General features: G+C 41.6%; 1 protein-coding gene across 2 annotated transcripts in view; it reads left to right on the top strand.

Annotated features, from left to right (window-relative positions):
- The window catches only part of LOC126267265 (glutamate receptor 1-like), a 1,125,091-nt gene that overhangs the window by 1,046,475 nt on the left and 57,586 nt on the right, over positions 1-21,030 (top strand). For both annotated transcript variants that reach the window (XM_049972331.1, XM_049972330.1), the window contains exon 14: positions 129-327. In XM_049972331.1, coding sequence (XP_049828288.1) covers positions 129-327 — 199 coding nt within the window. The remainder of the gene's footprint in view (positions 1-128; positions 328-21,030) is intronic.

Genomic DNA, 21,030 nt, shown 5'->3' with positions numbered 1-21,030 from the left:
AAGGGAACGCTCAATTTCTTTTCCTATCCTTGACACAATCCGAGCTTGTGCTCCGACTCTAATGATCTCGTTGTCGACGGTACGTTAAACCTAGTCTTCCTTTTTTACCAGACACGTATGATGTACAGGTCTGTCTCCGGGCGCATCGTGGGTAGCGTGTGGTGGTTCTTCACGCTGATCCTTCTGTCGTCCTACACGGCCAACCTGGCGGCCTTCCTCACTGTGGAGCGCATGGTGGCGCCAATCAACAGCCCTGAGGACCTGGCCTCGCAGACGGAGGTCGAGTACGGGACGCTCTACCACGGATCCACCTGGGACTTCTTCAGGGTAAGCAAATCCACGCAAATATTCACCATATTTACTTCGAATACTGATAGTGGCAGAGGTTTTCATTGAATGTCTTATTCCTGAATGAAGAATAGAGGTGAAGGGGCAAAGTATCACGTCGATATTCTATACATCATTTCACTGCGTTAAATCCCAATCGTTTCCATAACGTCACATGAAGTAAGAGAATGTGTTATATCTTTGTGGTGACCCATCTTCCTTGGTGATTTAGCAAATAAGTAATCTCTGTAGAGATGCTGTCTTAGCGATCCATTTTAGTATTTATTGGTAGCAACGTACACTGAACTGGATGAGTATTCATCACGACAAAGATACACATTTGTCACACAACTGTTATGCGTCTGAGCGTATCCTGTTTAATTATATCTCACGAATATGGTTGAGATCTGAACGCCTCCAATCTCAAATCGTTTCTGGGACTTTTCCTTAGTGGTCCGAACTGACTGAGCTGGAAAAATGTGCAACAAATTTCAACCACTTTTTATTAAGGACTAGATTTGATTTTGCAAACTGTCTCCACATTCAGATAAGGCAATTAGTATTTAAACAGAAATATCAGATCTGAACAGTTATTTAGTCAATTAATATAGGGTTCCTAATGGTTCAATTAAAACAGAAAACATTCAAATCCGGTCACAAAATCAATCAGTTCTTTAGCAATACAAAGAACAGATTTGTGTAGGACGATCGTATAGCTCATTAACATCTTCCACTTCGTCGATAAATTAAAATAGACAATACATTTAGCGTTCTTTAAGCACTTCTTTAATTACGAAAAAATATTAAGTTTTTACAATAGTTCAGCCAGTTAATTTCTGCCGATTCAAGATGGAGTTAAGACAGGGCAGAAGTAAAACGATTTAAAACCTGAACAGTTCCTAAGCACATTAGTTCTGAACAACTGATTAGCAAATAACCTTCTTAAGAGAACGTCTGTGACTTGTCTTCTTTGGTGCTATTTCTGGTGTCAGGACAGCTGCTTCTCATCTCCGGCTTATACAGGGTGGTAATTAAACTTTTGCTGCTTGAGTTGGTCTCCATGAAAGACGAGTGATCGTGGGACAATGAAACGTCGTGCAAATATTTGTGAGGACATTCGGAAGAGAGATAACGAACAAACTACCGAAAGAAACACATCTTAATTTCTTCATGAGAGTGTAACATTTGTTAATTCCGTTTACATTGCAGGTAGCAAACGTTGCTCATTGTGACTACCATATGCATCCACGACAGCCTGAAAGCGCTCTAGAAATGCCGTTTCACAGTTACTCCCAAGATAGTTCGAATGACGGATCATGGAGTGTTGTCGTGACAGAAGTCGTGTACTGCTTCAGGATAGCAAATTGCGTCCAGCGTTTCAGCCGTGGCAACAGGAGTTTCTTCAACAATTTGTAGCGTAATTTACCGTCGGTCTCTCCCACAAGCAATTCCCAAATTGTCGATTAATTCGAGATTCCGAATCATGTGCTCCAACCGCGGTGCGGAAGAGAGAAAACATCTCCGTATTCCTTTAATGCTTCGATACTCGCGAAGAGTAGCACCAATATTGCTGTTGTTTTGATAAAACTGCTTTACTAGTAAGGCCCTTCTCTACTTGTGCAGATCGACTCTGGATATGTGCAGCTTATGTTTCAACCCTATGTTGCGGTACAAGTACCGGTGCCTAATAGCAAGTCGTAAGGGATGACGGTTATCGCTGGAACAACCCGTTTTTGGTTATATCTTTTTTTAACGCCAGTTTAAATTGACTGGTGAAACTGATCAGAATAACCACTTTCTGAAATAACCGATTTTCGTATTACTTCCTGTAATAAACACAGAAATCGAACAAACCTGAAAACTTTCGACTTCCTGAGTTCTGAGATACATGAAATCAAAATATTAAATTAAATAAGCAAATAAAAATAAAAGAAGCTTAGTTCGCACACAGTTCGATGCTTTCCTCTAAAAGCAAATACTATAGAAAATGACCAGTATTCTCTTATTGATTCTAATTCTTTGAAACTCCGTTCAAAAATCACGTAATCGAGGATCGTACTATTGGGCATTACGAGTAGTTAGCGCTAAAGGGTAAAAACTGAAGTTGAAGAACTCTGTTATTCGTGTTAATTTGCATGTCTTCAAGGGCTGCTAACAGATAGGAGAAAGGCATATTACTTAAACACAGGACACTTGTCAGCTACTTTCTATTTAATCGCAAGCTATTACATGTCATGTGACTAGGACCTCCCGTCGAGTAGACCGTTAGAAGGGTGCAAGTCTTTTGATTTGACGCCCCTTCGGCGACTTGCGCGAAGATGGAGATGAAATGATGATGATTACGACAACACAACACCCAGTCCCTGAGCGAAGAAAGTCTCCGACCCAGGCGGGAATCGAACCCGGGGCCTTAGGATTGACAAATTGTCACGCTGACCACTCAACTACCATGGGTGGACATCGTAAGCTGTGAATGAATTGTTATGTTTTAAACTTTCTTCTCATTTCATGTGAAAGTCTTTTGAGGTCTTCCCATTTTTAGTCTTTTAAAGCAATTCGAGCATTTTACATCGTTAATACTAAAGTTTATAGAATACTTCCAGACTAGGCATGGTGCCGTTCTGTATTACAACTGATGTCCGTCGATGACAGTGAGGAACTACCACATACATCAGATGGATAAGTCTTGCACAGTGCGTGCACAAGCTTACCATATAACAAAAAAATTGCTCTGAGCACTATGGAACTTAACTTCTGAGGTCATCAGCACCTACACCTTAGAATTACTTAAACCTAACTAACCTAAGGACACATCCTTGCCCGAGGCAGGATTCGAACCTGCGACCATAGCGGTCTCGCGGTACCAGACTGTAGCGCCTATAACCGCTCGGCCACACCTACCGGCTTACCATCTAACAGGCCACGCCACATGGTAACTAGTGCAATATTGTTTCATCAACGCTGTACCAATTCCTACGTCATGTGTTTGTTGTTCGTTGCTGTCGGCATTGTTATTGTAGTAGCACTAATCGGTTTTCCCATTTTCTGTTATAACGGAACATTTCAAAGCAACGTAAATTTTACGAATAAAAATTACTCGACTTTTAACAACGGTTTCTTTAAAAACCAAACGTTTTAGCGCCTCTGCTGTGGCTAAGTGATACATTTAGTAAAAAACGAACATTTTGCTACGAAGACCAAACAAATACCGAAGAATATCGGATATTCAGAACTAAAATATCGCTATCGGTTTTAACATCGTTTTCTTTCCAGACTCCACAAGTCACGATGCTGACACTACCGATAAATCATATCTGTACTCATTCGCATAAAGTTGGGTATCCATACGGTAAATACGTTTCCGTCTATATTAGCTCAAGTAGCGAAAGTTTAACTACAGAGACCCTGTACCACAAAGCGGGAAATTGCCATGCCTGCCCTTATGCCTTCACGCATATTCTGCGTGGACTAGAACTCTGCCGACAAACTTTCAGGTGTGGTAGAACGCAGCAAAACAAGAAAAATATGTCTAGTGAACATTGGCTGTGAAATGACTGCCTTAAGAGCTATGAGCACTTGCTCAGTAGGAGATAAGTGTTCCCCAGTACCGAAGATAAACAGGTGCTCATACATATATTTTAAAACCAATGTTTTACCCACGATTTTAAATATATATGGTATTTATAAATTAGTTATGCAAAAGTCGCCTTTAACTGTGAAAATGGTAAATAACTGACGGATATATTTGATACAGCACTGATTCCCGTACTTCTTCAACATCCATTCCTGCCTTATACTGTAAGTTCGTGACGTTCACGCCAGGTGGCTTGCGCAAATGAGTTATGTCCAACAGTCACAATGGACTTGTATAACGACGCAAAGTTTGCATAGATTTGTTTATGGTTTCTTGAATCCAAATCCGCTCCCAGAGTTCAAAGACAATTCAGGACTAAATGTCGCGGACGACCACCTCAGAGACAAGTGGTTATTAACTGGTACAATCGTTTCACCGAAACTTACAATGTATCACCCAGGACACGGGGCAGGGCCAGCGACCAGTCTCTGCCACAACAATTAAACAAGTTCGGCTGTCTTACATTGGCAGTCCGGGTAATTCAACGAGAGTAATACCTTGGAATTGAATATGCCTAATGCTGCAGTGTCGAAAGTATTGCGAAAAAGAGTTCTTTTCAAGCACTGCGAACTGAAAATGTTGCAAGATTTAAGAGAAACTGAAAAAAATACGAGCTGAGTTCTGTGTAGAAACATTTCAAAGTGCAAACTGAAAGTGATTTCTTAATAAAATTTTGATCACTGACAGAACCTACTTCCATACCTTTGGTTAAGTGAATCGGAATTGGCCCCTAACGTTCGAATATGGGATGGAGCAGAAAACACTTCACGTAATCCAACACTTATGGGAATTGCCTAAGGTAAATGTTTCTGGCGCTGTGAGCGGTAACAAAATTTAAATCCATTCTTTTTTACCGAGTTAGCTGTAACTGGCCTATTGTACTTGGAAATGCTTGAACATAACCTAATGCCTCACTTACAGCAGGAATTTGGCCAGGATTCATTTTCCAGCACGACAGCGCATCCCTACGTTAATATCATCAACCTGTCGCATATCTCTGTAGGAATGTGCCGATTTGGATTGGACGTGGTGGTACAATACCCTGGCTACCACAATCACCTGATTTAACATCAATGGACTTCTGTGTCTGGGGTTGCCTCCAAGATAGAGATTTCTTCCTTAGCTTCCGTGAAACGTCGACGAGCTGCTACAGTGGATAACACAAGGAGTTGTCACCATATATCAAGCCTTGTTTCACAGGACTTGGCTGGAAACTGATATCAAACGGGACATTTGTCATGTTACTAAAGGCAGTCACAATGGACATTTGAAAATAGACTCGAAGATATACTGCATTCAGTGCTGTGTCAAAGATTTATGTATGTTACTTACCTTTTATCACAATAAAAGGTTACTTTCGTATACCTAATTTATAAACACCCTACATTCAGTTCTTACCTAACATCTGAATTCCGAAATGTGTCAGCGCTTGTACATCACCTAGACTTCGGTAAAACGGCCATGTAATAACGTTGGAGACTATAAGAATAGCCTCCAAAATTCTGAAAAGAGATGGAAGGAAAACGCCCAATTTAGAAGACGAAGAACCCGTTGGTTAGACACGCTTGAGAAAGAATTCGCTTGCAGAAGAAGGATAATGGATGATTTTCTCCGTGACAGATTATACATGTGCAGAAGAAAAGTGCAAGAGACTCATTAACAGTACGTGGGGAACTGAAACTGTACAATGATGATGATACCAGCTCTTGCGCTTCAGTTGTTGGAAATCTCATCTTCCTTGCATGTATGCAACATTCTTGACAATTATTTATAACCCATGAGTCACTTCCGCAAGCAAGTATTGGGACTGTCAGTCATCTGTTCATATTCTCCATGTATCACCAAATTTTGCTACTTTTTCTCTGTGTCTTCCTCATACTCTTATACCACGTCATAACTTTCGTCTGCACAGGCTGTTTTACTTTAGAGCCATTAATTTTGTCTTCTTTTATCAAAGTATCAATTTGTACCTTTTAAAAATCTTGGATTATAAATGTATTCCACTATCAATGACACTTGTCCTGTATATAGAAGTCAATTAGAGCGATAACTTCCGTTAATCGTAATTCTGTATATAAGAGGCAATTAAAGCGACAACTATTGTTAATCGTACTTCGCCTGTCAAAGAATCTCCTTTAATTTTCGGATTGCATCATGCAAAGGAGTTACATGGGGTGCATGGTACAAACAAATGTTAAAAAGTGCACTCTAACTGCGCATTCCAAGCAACGCAAAAATGTTTGTCACTACGTTATGAATGAGTCCCATTTGAAATATGTCAGTTCTTAAAAATATGTATGTCTAATAATTAGTGAAGATATGAAGTGAAATCATCACAAACGTTTAGTCGAAGGTAAAGCTGGCAGCAGATTTCATTTAATTGGTAGGAGACTAGAAAAATGTAATCAGTGCGAAAACGAGGATGCTTACGAGACATCCGGGTGACGCACCCTAGAATATTACAAATATGTGTGGGACACATACAAAGATGGACGATCAACTCATATTGAACAGATGCAAAGTAGAGCAGCACAAAAAGTCATAGCTTTCTTTGACCAATGGGAGAGTGTCACAGGTATGCTGCAGATTCTGAACTGGCAGAGACTTTAAGATAGCTATCCTGCGAAAACCTACGTATAAAGTACGAATACACAATATTAAATGAAGACTGCACGAATATTATCCATCACCCCGCGCATCACTCCCTTAGAGACTGCGAAGGCTAATTTAATTACACTACGCACAGAGGCGTTCAAGTTTTCCATGCATTCTGCAGTGGCTGTCGGAGTATGAATGTAGATGTAGAAATACGTGACCTATATGCTGTTCGTCGTAAGAACGATCCTGATGTAAACAAACATGCGCGGCGATTGGTCACTGATCGCAGAACTCATTGACGGGTTTGTTACCCCATTGGCAGTAGACGCTAATTATGTATTACATTTTTGATTTATACCACCGGTAATGAAACTCTAAGATCTTCTAAAGAATTAGCAGACAGCAATGATTTTGCTGATCAGTATGCTAAATGCTTAGGCCAAGTACTACTTATTTTATTTCAAATCACAAAGTACAGTCGCTTTCTGTAACAAGTAAGTCGGCTCTGTTTTTAAATACCCTTTCAGTTTCTACTTTGAACGTGAAATGCCGAAACGCTTTATTTATTTATTTATTTTACCTGGCAACATTAGGGCCTTCAGGCCCTCTCTTACACCTAACCAGGCATACTCAGATTGAACGAGTTACAGTTTCTACATAACATTAAGGAAATGTAGCCTATTATGCAGTATTGATGTTAAAGAAAAAAATAGTTATTATAACAGTTGTACAATGATAATTATAACTAAAAAAATAATTATAACAATCAATAATAATAATAATAATAATAATGACTATGTATATGAAAGTAAACATACTTTTTTTTCTGGATGTCAGTCCCATTGTTAGTTGGGAATTTTCTCGTTATGTTCTTGCAGCTTGTGAGTTATTCTCATCGAGCAGAGACATAAGACGATAGAATGGGGTGAAAGAGATATATAAGAGGTAGATAGGTTAGAGGAAGAGAAATAGAACGGTAAAAGTCGAAGCTGTGATGGAGAGGAGAAAGAAAGAGATGGGAGGGGCACAACAATGGTGGCTATACCGTCCCTAATATGTAAGTCTTGAGTTCCCTCTTGAATGTTGAGTAGTTCTGGATAAGACGAAGATCACAGGGGAGCGCGTTCCATAGTCGTATGGTTGAGATGGAGAATGACACGGAGAAAGATTTTGTGTTATGTAAAGGTACAGCCAAGATCGTAGACGTATCCGATTTGGTGTTGCGATTGTGGAATGATGATAGGTGAGAAGATAAGTATTGGGGGCACCAGTGGCTAAGAAATCGATGAAGTAAGCACATCTTGTGGAGATCACGTGCCTTATGTGGGCGTATCCAACGTAGCTGGGAGTATGACGGACTGATATGATCATACAACCGAATATTGCACACGTATCTAACGCAAGCATTCATCACTAGCACGAGGCATCTAGAATTTTCACTATTTGTGCCGTGTTGAACTACATCGCAGTAGTAAAGATTAGGCAAGACTAGTGTTTGGACTAATTTTTGTTTAACATGGGTTGGAAATAATTTTATAAATTTTTGAATTGCATGTAGGGAGGAGAGCGATTTCCGTTAAGCTCTGACTGTTTGTTCTTCCCAGTTTAGGTGTTCATCCGAGATTATTCCAAGGTCTTTTACTGTTTTTTGGCATGGTAGTTGGGTACCATTGAGGAGTATTTTAGGGACTGTTTCGCGAAAGACCGGCTGATTAACTTTGGATGAGATATAAGTATGACCTGGGATTTCTTGGGGTTTAGTTTCAGACCTAGGTTCTGTGCCCATCGGGAAACAGAGCAAATATCTGCGTTCATACTCGCTACTGCGCCAGCAATGTTTTTGGGGCTTGCACTTATGTACAGTTGGATGTCGTCGGCATAAAGATGGTAGTTGCAGGAGTGAATCACTGAGGAAATATCATTAATGTACAGTGAGAAGAGTAGTGGACCAAGGACGGAGCCTTGGGGAACTCCAGAGCGCACGCTCTTCCGTGATGACTTTTCCGACCCACAAACGACTTGTTGACTTCTGTTTTTGAGGTAGCTGTCGAACCAGTGTATTGCGCTGTTTGAGAAATTCAGCTGTTTCATTTTAATTAGTAATATATCGAAGTCAACTGTGTCAAAAGCCTTGCTAAAGTCAAGCAGTGTTAGGAAAGTAACTTCACGTCTGTCCATAGCATGTTTAATGTCATCAGTTACTTTGATTAATGCGGTTGCTGTACTATGGTGCTTTCGAAAGCCTGACTGATATTCGTCATGGATGTTATGAGTTTTGAGGTAATCCGTCAGCTGTTCATGGACGATGTACTCTAGGGCTTTAGAAATTGCAGGTAGTATGCTGTTCGGCCTGTAGTCACCAGGCGACTTAGGGTTGTCAGTCTTGGGTATAGGCTGAATTAAACTTTGCTTCCACTCAGTAGGATATGTACTACTGACAAGAGACTGGTTGAAGATGTCTGTGATAACTGGAATAATAGTGTTTACGAGGTTCTTAATCATGCCAATGCTCACCTCATCATTTCCTACTGCCTCAGAAGAGATTCTCATAATTGCCTTGTGTACTGTGCCTGTACTTTCTACTTTATATCTTTAAAAAAAAGTGAAGCATCTTACAGTATCATTATAAAAATATCACTGAATGCAAACAGTTGTGGGTGTGGTAGCTGACTTGTATACGCAGGTTGGGGGCTCGATTCAATTCTATTTTTATTTTTTATTTTTTATGTTTACCGAAACGACATCCTGTGTTGTACACTTGAAAGTAAATGGAATGTGCTGAAGAAAATCGGCCTTTGTGTGTGAAAGTGCACTGCTCACCATTCCTCGGTTTGTAAGTGGCGATTTGACTATAGAAGAGCGTTTAATTATTGAGGTAATTCTGAAGAAACATCCGGAGGGTAGGGGAGGGCAAAGAACCTTCCCCAGTGTGAGGGGAAGGCGCCCCCCCCCCCCCCCATCCCCACAACCTCTTCTCAGCTATCACGCGGTAAACTATTGTGGTGATTCTCTCTCCTTCGTGTTTCCTCTGTTCGGTGAAAATGGCTGAAACTGCGTCCTGTTCTTTTGTGAAACGTAGAAGAGGAACACAGTTAAAAAACGGTGGGAAACTAACAGATCTCAAGGTTTTTGAGAAGTTATCGGAAAGATATTCATCGCAACCACTAAACGAACTAGCGGCAATAAGAATCGAACTTACCGGTGTTTCTGTGAAAATTGTGATGTGTGCGGTTAAAAAAAGACGTAGTGCGGATAAGCTGTCAACTCCAGGGCGGACAAGAAATCGTGTGGGTCACTGTTGTACCCCATTATACACAGTCGAAGCTCCGCGGGAAATAAAATACATTTAGGTAATAGCAAACGTGGAAGAATACGCATAATAATTATTACATCAGGATTGATCTTACGATTAATAGGGTATAGCAGAATACTAAAGATAATTAGGCACTATTGTTAAGTGATTATACATTGTCTTCTGCCAGTCAGTATTCACTGCCAGAGAAAAGTGCAGCACGCTCAAGGACTGTGTTCAATGGCACCAGCATACAATGTATGCACACTGAAAGATTGTAGACCTAGTGATTCATTTATCACGATAATCAGCGATCAGATAGCGTTCTGGGGGTCTGTCTGTGCACCTTCTGGTTTGACGATGCACCTCACTTGTCAATAAATTGACTATCTGTTTGAGGTTGTAGCATTTCTTTTCTTCCGGTAGTATAGCAGTTAGTTTGTTCGGCATTAGAATTTTTTCTAAATAGCCTTCAGTCAAATCATATAGTGAAGCCTACGACTAAGCTTACCCCGATTACTTTGTGTAATGCTCTTACAAAATCAGGTAATGTCTTATTAGTCGGTATATTACATTCTCTGTGCTCCTAGAACAGTTGCGCATAATCAGTACATTATTAGAGTTTGAACTGAAATAAATTAACAGAAAACAAGTACCCGTTACTTTCGTTCAGCCGGCCGGAGTGGCCGAGCGGTTCTAGGCGCTACAGTCTGGAACCACGCGACCGCTACGATTGCAGGTTCGAACCCTGTCTCGGCCATGGATGTGTGTGATGTCCTTAGGTTACTTAGGTTTAAGTACTTCTAAGTTCTAGGGAACTGATGACCTCAGCAGTTAAGTCCCTTAGTGCTCAGAGCTACTTTCATTCAGTGAAATATGTCATCAGCCATTTTTATTTCGCAGAAAAGGAAAACGTCTTGTGGAGGCTACGAAATTCGAGATTACAGTGGCTCTTACAATCGTCGGCCGGGATGGCCGAGGGGTTCTAGGCGCTACAGTTTGGGACCGCACGACCTCTACGTCGCCGATTCGAATTCTGCCTCAGGCATGGATGTGTGTGTTGATCTTGGTTAGGTCTAAGTAGTTCTAAGTTCTAGGGGACTGATGACCTCAGAGGTTAAGTTCCATAGTCCTCAGAAGTTTTTGAACCATCTTACAGTAATAAGTATCGTCTGTTTACATTGTTCCTTGACAAAACCCTTTAATAGGGTAGAGGATACATTTTTTGCGCCGCAGTGGTAATAATTTATGTACACAAAGATTCCTGATGATTGGTCTTTATACTGGAGGAAACCTGTATGAAAATTCGTACTGTAGGTTGAAAATGGCTCCGAGCACAATGCAACTTAACTGCTGAGGTCATCAGTCGCCTAGAACTACTTAAACCTAACTAACCTAAGGAAATAACACACATCCATACCCGAGGCAGCATTTGAACCTGCGACCGTAGCGGTCGCCCGGCTCCAGACTGTAGCTCCTAGAACCGCACGGCCACTCCGGCACTCGTACAGTAGTTCCTGAGATTATCTTCACATAAATACAGGCAAGAGCGCTGGGCACTTTACTTTTTTTGGATAAAAGTTTTACGAGCATGTAGTAGCAAGTAGTCCTGCTGAGTGCTTAGCGCAGCCCGACCTGGCCAATTCGCTCCGCTGCCGCGCTGCACCCACGCTTGCTGACTCACGGCCGGCGGCGCCTCGCATCCCGGCCGTGATCGTGCTTTTCAGAGGCTCAAATGAAGCGTGACCAATCGATAGCGCGCTGCTATCACCGGCCTGTAGCGGAACGGTTTACGCAATTTCACAGTCGTTTTGAGGCCAATACACCTGTCAACAGAGTCGAGCTCTACCCGCTGGAAGTATTACCTAATAAACCGTTATAATAATTAATGGTGGCAAAGTTATTTGAGTAAAGCTGCAATGTGGCGTATCAGTTAATTTCGGGCCTGTTTTATTTTTCAAACACACCTCGGTGTTAAACTGCAAATCAGTCTATATGGCGAAAACGCAATAAAAACTTCAGCAGCAACATGCAGTTGTCGGAAATCGCATACAGTTTTTGTTGCGTGGTATCTTTTAACTTTCAACCAGGCGAGATGGAGCAGGGATTAACACACTGGACATTTTTTAAGGACGAGCTTGGCGCTTTGAGATAGGCTTATCAAGTACTGGGTGATCAAAAAGTGAGCATACAATTGAAAACTGAATAAATCACGGAATGATGTAGATAGGGAGGTACAAATTGACACTCATGCTTGGAATGACATGGGGTTTTATTAGAACCAAAAAATACAAAAGTTAAAAAAATTGCCGACAGGTGGCGCTTCATCTGATCAGCATAGCAATAATTAGCATAAGAAAGTAAGACAAAGCAAAGATGATGTTCTTTACAGGAAATGCTCAATATGTCCACCATCATTCCTCAACAATAGCTGTAGTCGAGGAATAATGTTGTGAACAGCAGTCTTCCAGCATCCCTAGAGATGTCGCTCGATCACGATACACTTGCGGCTTCAGGTAACCCAAAACCAATAATTGCATGGACTGAGGTCTGGGGACCTGGGAGGCCAAGCATGACAAAAGTGGCGGCTGAGCACACGAGCATCACCAAACGACACGTGCAAGAAATCTTTCACGCGTCTAGAAATATGGGATGGAGCGCCATCCTGCATAAACATTGTACGTTCCAGCAGGTGTTTATCAGCCAGCCTGGGGATGATGCGATTCTGAAACATACCGGCGTTCCTCTCACCCGTGACGGTAGCAGTTACAAAACCAGAATCACCCATTTCCTCGAAGAAAAAAGTCCCGATAACGGTAGATGTGGTAAATCCAACCTATACCGTGACTTTCTCAATGGAGTTTCCACGACAATTCTAGGATTTTCTGTAGCCCAAATCCTATAGGTGTGAGCGTTGACAGACCCTCGGAGCGTGAAATGAGCTTCGTCGGTCCACAACACGTTACTCAACCAATCATCATCTTCCGCCATCTTTTGAAACGCCCACACCGCAAATGTCCTCTGCTTCACTAAATCATCAGGTAACAGTTCATGATGCCGATACACGATTATCATGCGCAGTCACTGACGTTTTGCTTTCCAGCGCCATCTGCCGGACATTTTTGAACTTTTTTTTATTTGGTTCTAATAAAACCCCGTGTAATTCCAAGCATGTGTGTCAGTTTTTACCACTCTATATACATTACTCCACGATTTATTAAGTTTTCAATTTATACTGACTTTTGGATCACTCGGTACTTCTGGAGAGTGTCGGGATTTTTCAATTGGAAAGAATAAAGTTGATTATCTACTAATGTTCAACCCGTGCTAATAGTACGTCTCTATGTACTGCAGTATCGACGGAATTTTAAGCCCTAAGCTTCATCAATGTCACTGGTCTGAGATTAAAAGTCTAAGCCACATTTGAAGTTACTTGCTTTCCATTGATAAAACTTTAGAAGGGAGATTTGTCTGCAAACACCATATTATTGTAACGTCGTTACACAGAAGTCCTAAAACCATTTAGGTGCTTTCAGTGGTATTTCTGGTAGTGCAGAATATTAAATTTTGGAAACTGTTGAATCTTAGAGAGAAAATTAGGAATTTCCGGACGTAGTACGGGCTTACGTGTCGCTGTTTGCTACTTTTCTTGTCGTAATTTATTAATTTCGAATAACGAGATCTTTACGTAATTATGACGGAGGACATGCACAGTGAAACAGACGTGTAGTTGAGAGTTCGGAGAACAGCAGTAACTAACATAAGGCACATACGTTTCTGTAACAAATTAAGGACCTATAAACGTTTTACAACTACACAGCTGATATCTGTTTTACATTTTTTATTATACAGGGTGGGACAAATAAAAGTGGCCCGGAGGACAGAGTCGCAGGGTACAAAGAAACACAGCAGAGGAAGCGAAATACACTACTAATTTGACTATAACGGATCTTGATGGTGACCGTCATTCATCTTTGGGCACTTCTAAGACCAGGTCAGCAAGTTTCTGAATGCGGATCGAAGCTGCACTACTAGGATTGCTACAGTCTCATTCGAAATGTTCTGCTGCAGTTCTTGAAGACTATGTGGGTTGTTGCGATAGACGTTAGGCTTGAGGCTCCCCACACAAAGTAAGAGCACGCTGACAGTTCAGGTGACGTGGGTGACCACCTATGGCCACGACAAGACTGCTAATAACTCTGTCGGGACTGAATATTATGTCAATTTCAATTTTTTGGGAATTCACTATTTAGTGCACATTAGAGAAATTACTACCGTCAACAGTTTGATGTAATTGCATATTATACTATTAAAAATATCCGTAACCTATTTCCCTGCGAGTACAAGTAAATATGGAGATAAAAGCCCAAGAACACAAGGATAGCTGATCTCACTTAATACTTACACGAGTAACATCTGCCACTAAAAATATAAACTGGGCTTTTTTGTAAAGTCGAAGTTCGTTAAATCATACACTTATTTGTTACAATAATAATAAATAGTATTCTGTGTTAAACGAAAAGGAATATGATGTAAACGTTTAAAGATCCTATGTGACTGAGAATTTCAAACTGTGTGAACATTTTACAGAAATGATGTAGGATTTTCCTAGATTTGTCCAGCGTGCATCGTAGCTATGATGTTCTCTGAGTTAGCAATTCAGCTAACGACTGGAAAACATAACGTGTCAAAATAAAAAATGCCACCAACACAGCTAAAAGAAATTGACATACAACTAAGGCAATAAATGTTTTCGGTATATAATGAATGCTTTTCCGAAACTAGAACGTACTACAATATTCCAGCTTAGCCAATCGAGCTAAATTTAAATAATAGCAGGATGAGTTCGTTTTAATAGGAATGTACTATATTGCAGCATCAGTACGTCCAGTTTACTGTATACAGGGTGGTCCTTTAATCGTGACCGGGCCAAATATCTCACGAAATAAACATCAAAAGAAAAAAACTATGAAGAACGAAACTTGTCTACCTGTAAGGGGGAAACCAAACGGCGCTATGGTTGGCCGAAAGATGGCCTTGCCATAAGTCAAACGGATATTAACCACTTTTTTTTTTAAATGGGAACCCTCATTTTTTTATTACATATTCGTGTAGGACGTTAAGAAATATGAATGTTTTGTTGGACCACTTTTTCCGCTTTGTGATAGATGGTGCTGTAATAGTCATAAACGTATAACACACAATTTTAGACAATCAGTTGGTAACAGGTAGCTTTTTAAATTAACAAACAGAACGTAGCTACGTTTGAACATTTTATTTCGGTTGTTCCAATGTGATACATGTACCTTTGTGAACTTATCATTTCCGAGAACCCATGCTGTTATAGCGTGATTACCTGTAAATACCACATTAATGCAATAAATGCTCAATATGATGTCTGTAAACCTCAATGCATTTGGCAATACGAGTAACAACATTCCTCTCAACAGCGAGTAGTTCGCCTTCCGTAATGTTTGCACATGCATTGACAGTGCGTTGACGCATGTTGTCAGGCGTTGTAGGTCGATCACTATAGCAAATATCCTTCAAATTTCCCCACAGAAAGATATCCGGGGACTTCAGTTCCGGTAAACGTGCGGGTCCTGGTATGGTGCTTCGACGACCAATCCACCTGTTATGAAATATCCTATTCAATACCACTTCAACCGCACGTGAGCTATGTGCTGGACATCGATCACGTTGCTAGTACGTCGCCATTCTGTGATGCAGTGAAACATCTTGTAGTAACATCGATAGAACATTACGTAGGAAATCAGCATATATTGCACCATGTAGATTCCCATCGATAAAATGGGAGCCTATAATCCCTATTATCATTCCTCCCATAATGCCGCACCATACATTACCCCACCAAGATCGTTGATGTACAACTTGTCGCACCCATCGTGGATTTTCCGTTGCCCTTTAGTGCATATTATGTCGGTTTATTTTACCGCTGTTGGTGAATGACGCTTCGTCGCTAAATAGAACGCTCGCAAAAAATCTCTCATCGTCCCGTAACTTGTGCCCAGCGGCAAAACTGTACACGACGTTCAAAGTCGTCGCAATGCAATTTCTGGTGCATAGACATATGGTACGGGTGCAATGGATGTTGATGTAGCATTCTCAACACCGACGTTTTTGAGATTCTCGATTCTCGCGCAATTTGTCTGCTACTTATGTGCGGATTAGCCACGACAGAGGCTAAAACACCTACTTGGGCATCATCATTTGTTGCAGACCGTGTTTGACGTTTCACATGTGGCTGAACACTTCCTGTTTCCTTAAATAACGTAACTATCCGGCGAATGGTCCGGACAGTTGGATGATGTCGTCCAGGATACCGAGCAGCTTACACAGTACAAGCCCGTTGGGCTTTTTGATCACAATAGCCATACATCAACACGATATCAACCTTTTGTGCAATTGGTAAACGGTCTATTTTAACACGGGTAATTTATCAAGAAGCAAATACTGTCCGCACTGGCGGAATGTTACGTGATACTACGTACTTATACGTTTGTGACTATTAGAGCGCCATCTGTCACAAAGCGGAAAAAGTGGTCCAATTAAAACATTCCTGTTTCCATACGTTCTACATGAATATGTAATAATTTTTTTTGACATCTAACCTAGCATCCACCTCACATAGATGTGGACATTCGCCATAACCGAAATGTGATTCGGATTCCAAGTTACACTATAGATACCCTGTCCCAGGTTGAATAACTGGTTAGGGACACGCAAGTCGCCTAAATGACGTTCAGTTGATTGCAATACTTTCAGAACAATTGCTTATCGAGAAAACATTGAATTTACACTCTACGGTTTTCAATTTTTTATGTGAAAAGTAAAACTGTTTCCGAGTAAAACTGTGGTGTGGGAAGCGTATTTGCTTCATTTGCATAATGAAAGTTTTTCAGCAGCATAGCAGATGATTCAGTTCAACTTCAAGGTTTCCGCTGTCCTTCAATCAGACAGATGCGGATACAATTTTTTGCGTAGAAGCGGGACACAGTATGCCGTAAGAGATCCACGAAAAAGTACTATAGCAATGAGTCTGAACAATGAATCAGTTGAAACTGAGTTTTCTAACAGAACTTCCGTCACTGGCTAAATATTTACATCAAGCGATTTTCCTATTTCATTTTATTTTCTTTGTTAACTTCAGTTACGGTTACGATCCACTCAACCAGCCTCCGATAGGTGATAAGCTACAAATTAAAATAGACATACCCAATCTCTCTCTCTCTCTCTCTCTCTCTCTCTCTATCTCTCTCTCTCTCTCTCTCTCTCTCTCTCTCTCACACACACACACACACACACACACACACACTTCCTTACTTCTATTCGTAGAGAATATTTACATTGGTATTAAACAGATTAATTGCATTATGATTTGCTCTCTTAGGTGCCACGAGATGTCACTCCAAACACAAGTTATGTTTGGAGCAGATTACACGCATGCTTCTAAGAATTTTCCTGATGTGGACTGCTTAAGTCGCTTGAGTTATATAAAAACCCTGACTACCTTGTAGGTAGGGCAACCATAGACACGACTACTCATCTTGCTTATCAATAAGGTTCAGCTGTACTTAGTCCTTTATTTTTGCTCATTACCGGTTTCGTGGCACTAAAAGCCACATCTTCAGCTGAACATATTACTAAAACGTTAACAGCCACATGTATGAAAGTGATGATGTTTAAGTAACATTGTTTCCTGAGTTCCATGCGTAATTCTGCGCAGCGTCCCGTGAGTAAATAGAAGCCCGGCCATAAATATGCTACGTGTGCGAAGTCACGGCGGGTCGCTAGTACAATACTGCCTATTAAAGTTGCTACACCAAGAAGAAATGCAGGTGATAAACGACTATTCATTGGACAAATATATTATACTAGAACTGACATGTGATTACGTTTTCACGCAATTTGGGTGCATAGATCCTGAGAAATCGATATTCAGAACAACCACCACTGGACGTAATGGCGGCCTTGATACCCCTTGCATTGAGCCAAACAGAGTTTGGATGGCGTGTACAGGTACAGTGCACATGCAGAGTCAACACAATACCATAGTTCATTAAGAGTACAGACTGGCGTATTGTGACGAGCCAGCTGCTCGGCCACCATTGACTAGACGATTTCAGTTGGTGAGAGATCTGGAGAATGTGCTGGACCGGGCAGCAGTCGAACATCTTCTGCATCCAGAAAGGATCGTACAGGACGTGCAACATGCGGTCGTACATTATCCTGCTGAAATACAGTGTTTCGCAAGGATCGAGTGAAGGAAAGAGCCACGGGTCGTAACACATGTGAAATGTAACGTCTACTGTTCAAAGTGCCGTCAGTGCGAACAAGAGGTGACCGAGACGTGTAACCAATGGCACCCCATCCATCACGCCGGGTGATACGCCAGTATGGCGATGGCGAATACACGCTTCCAATATGCGTTCACCGCGATGTTGCCAAACATGGATGTGACCATTATAATGCTGTAAACAGAACCTGGATTCATCCGAAAAAATGATGTTTAGCCATTCGTTCACCCAGATTCATCGTGAATCAACGTCAAGGGTAACCAAAGCCATGGTTTCCGAGCTGATAGCCCATGCTGCTGCAAACGTCGTCGAACTGTTCGTGCAAATGGTTGTTGTCTTGCAAACCTTCCCATCTGTTGACTCAGGAATCGAGACATGGCTGGACGATCCGTTACAGCCATGCGGATAAGATCCCTGTCATCTCGAAAGCTAGTGATACGAGACCGTTGGGATCCAGCACGGCGGTTCGTATTACCCTCCTTAACCCACCGATTACATATTATGCTAACAGTCATTGCATCTCGACCAACGCGAGCAGCAATGTCGCGACACGATAAACTGCAATCGCGATAGGCTACAATCAGACCATTATCAAAGTCGGAAACGTGATGGTACGCATTTCTCCTCCTTACACGAGGCATCACAACAACGTTTCACCAGGCAACGCCGGTCTACGGCTGTTTGTGTATGAGAAGTCGGTGGGAAACTTTCCTCATGTCAGCATTTTGTAGGTGTCGCCACCCGCGCCAACCTTGTGTGAATGCTCTGAAATGCTAATCATTTGCATATCACAGCATTTTCTTCCTGTCGTTTAAATTTCGCGTCTGTAGCACGTCATCTTCGTAGTGTAGCAATTTTAATGTCCAGTAGTGTAATTATCTAAAAATAATGTATTATTGTTCATTTTCAATGCATTCCCAAATCAGCCATCCGATTCCAATGAGTTGTTGTGAGTATGCCCACAAGTGTTTATTCTGGCGTACGAACCACCTGCCTTCCCTTGGTGTGGGCGTGGAGGTCAATAGGGGGTGACGTAGCATCGTAATTCAGGAGAGTATTGATAAGTTTCAACCAAATGTATATACCTTTGTATAAATCACTTTTATAAATCCAGGGGGGGGGGGGGGGGGGGGAGAAGCCATATCGACATTAATATCCAATTCATTGTTTTCGAGGTTGGTTGACAGTTCCAATACATCTACTCCCCTATGAATGGGGCTGTGCAGGGTAGCAATGAGTGCAAAGGCAGCAACATATCAACAGTTCTCTGTAACGGCTGAAACAATTTGTACCAAACGTGGTACAAGTATTATGAAAAAAAAATACCATGACAGGAAAACAGCCCTAGCATCCATATGGTTGAGGGTGGGGATGATAAGGAGTGGCATGAAAGTATAAGGGGCGATCGGAAAGTTTCCATTCGAAGGCTGTGCATTCCAGAATCGGTATGTCAGTCAGGGGAAATCACCTTGAGCATTGAGGTAATCATCCCACAGACGTGACAGGTTGATGATACCCGTCTGATGTGTGAAGAAATCCCTAACTGCCTACTGCACATCCTCCTTGAATAGAAATCTAGAACCCTTCGAGGTCTTTTGTAAGGAACGGAAGGCGAGATAATCGCATGGGGAGGGACCTGCACTTTAGGGAAGGTGCTCAAGTGTCTCTCATTTGAATTACCATAACTTCTATGTTCCGACATATATTATATATGGACATGCGTTATCAGGAAGCAGCAACACCTCTTGGTGCATCGTTGCACAATGGTGGTTTTCGACAGACGTGTTACGCCATACACAGTCTTCATTTGCCAGTGGTTGTCTACTGGTGTTTAACCTTCGACAGCCAAGAAAATAAAATTAGCTCGCTGGTTCTATTTGGAGACATTTGGTATTAACGTCGCCATTACGTTTCCGCATTTTCAGCAAGCACGTCGAAAAGACTCGAATGACACACAAATCCTTTACCTACATGTCGGTACTTATATTCTAGCATCGGAGTCGCGCTACATTGCATACGCTGCTGCAGTGCCCTCAAACAGCAACTTCCTGATCGCCCTCTGTTTACACGATGTCTTGGGGATAAGAAATCCTTAGGGATGCGATGGGAATACGAGGGGGCGTAATGGAAAAATGTTCGAAAACAGTGTGTTGATGTTTCTTTTCTGTATTTAACTGACTTGGAATACTTTATAAAGTAATGTCTACCTCTTACCTGTATTGTCCAGTGCGCCAACCAGGACGAGAGTATAAGAGGTGCACGAGTATGTATAAAGGCGCAGACGGGATCAAAAACATTTTTAAATTTAACACACAAAAAATTATTTTATTTGTTTTGTACATGTAAATGTGTCTGCTTTGTACGTGTGTACCTGCTTAGAAAGAAAATGAGGTACCGCAAGGCCTGACGGGCGCAGATCATATTTTAGGGAAAGTACGAGGCGTATTCGGAAAGTAAGGTCCGATTAAGCATGCAAAGGAAACTGAAAAAATCCGATGGAACTTGGCACAGATGTGTTACGCAGTGTCTTTAGTGTTCCTGTCGACCCCTTCACGTTGCTCTTCTCAATTCAGAGCGCAAACTCATCACATAGGAATTCCTAAAACAACAGTGTCTTCCGCCAAGTGTGTGCACCTGGAGAGAGATTTCACCTGATGGTATGCTGCCCAAATAACATAAATGCCATGCGTTTCTTTCTTCAAAACAATTTTCAGCTACACCGTGTAGGGGCAATGAAGATGCTCCTGCAGCGTTTTCGATCATCCACAATACAACCCTTGATTGGCTGTCTCCGTTGTTCATCTCTGCTCACATGAGCCACTGGCTGCGAAGGCAACATTTTGGCACAGGCAGCGAAAGAC

Source organism: Schistocerca gregaria, chromosome 4, assembly GCF_023897955.1.
Source record: "Schistocerca gregaria isolate iqSchGreg1 chromosome 4, iqSchGreg1.2, whole genome shotgun sequence".
Lineage (NCBI taxonomy): Eukaryota > Metazoa > Arthropoda > Insecta > Orthoptera > Acrididae > Schistocerca > Schistocerca gregaria.
The sequence above is the reverse complement of the archived record's forward strand: the minus strand, read 5'-3'. Positions and strand labels throughout refer to the sequence as shown.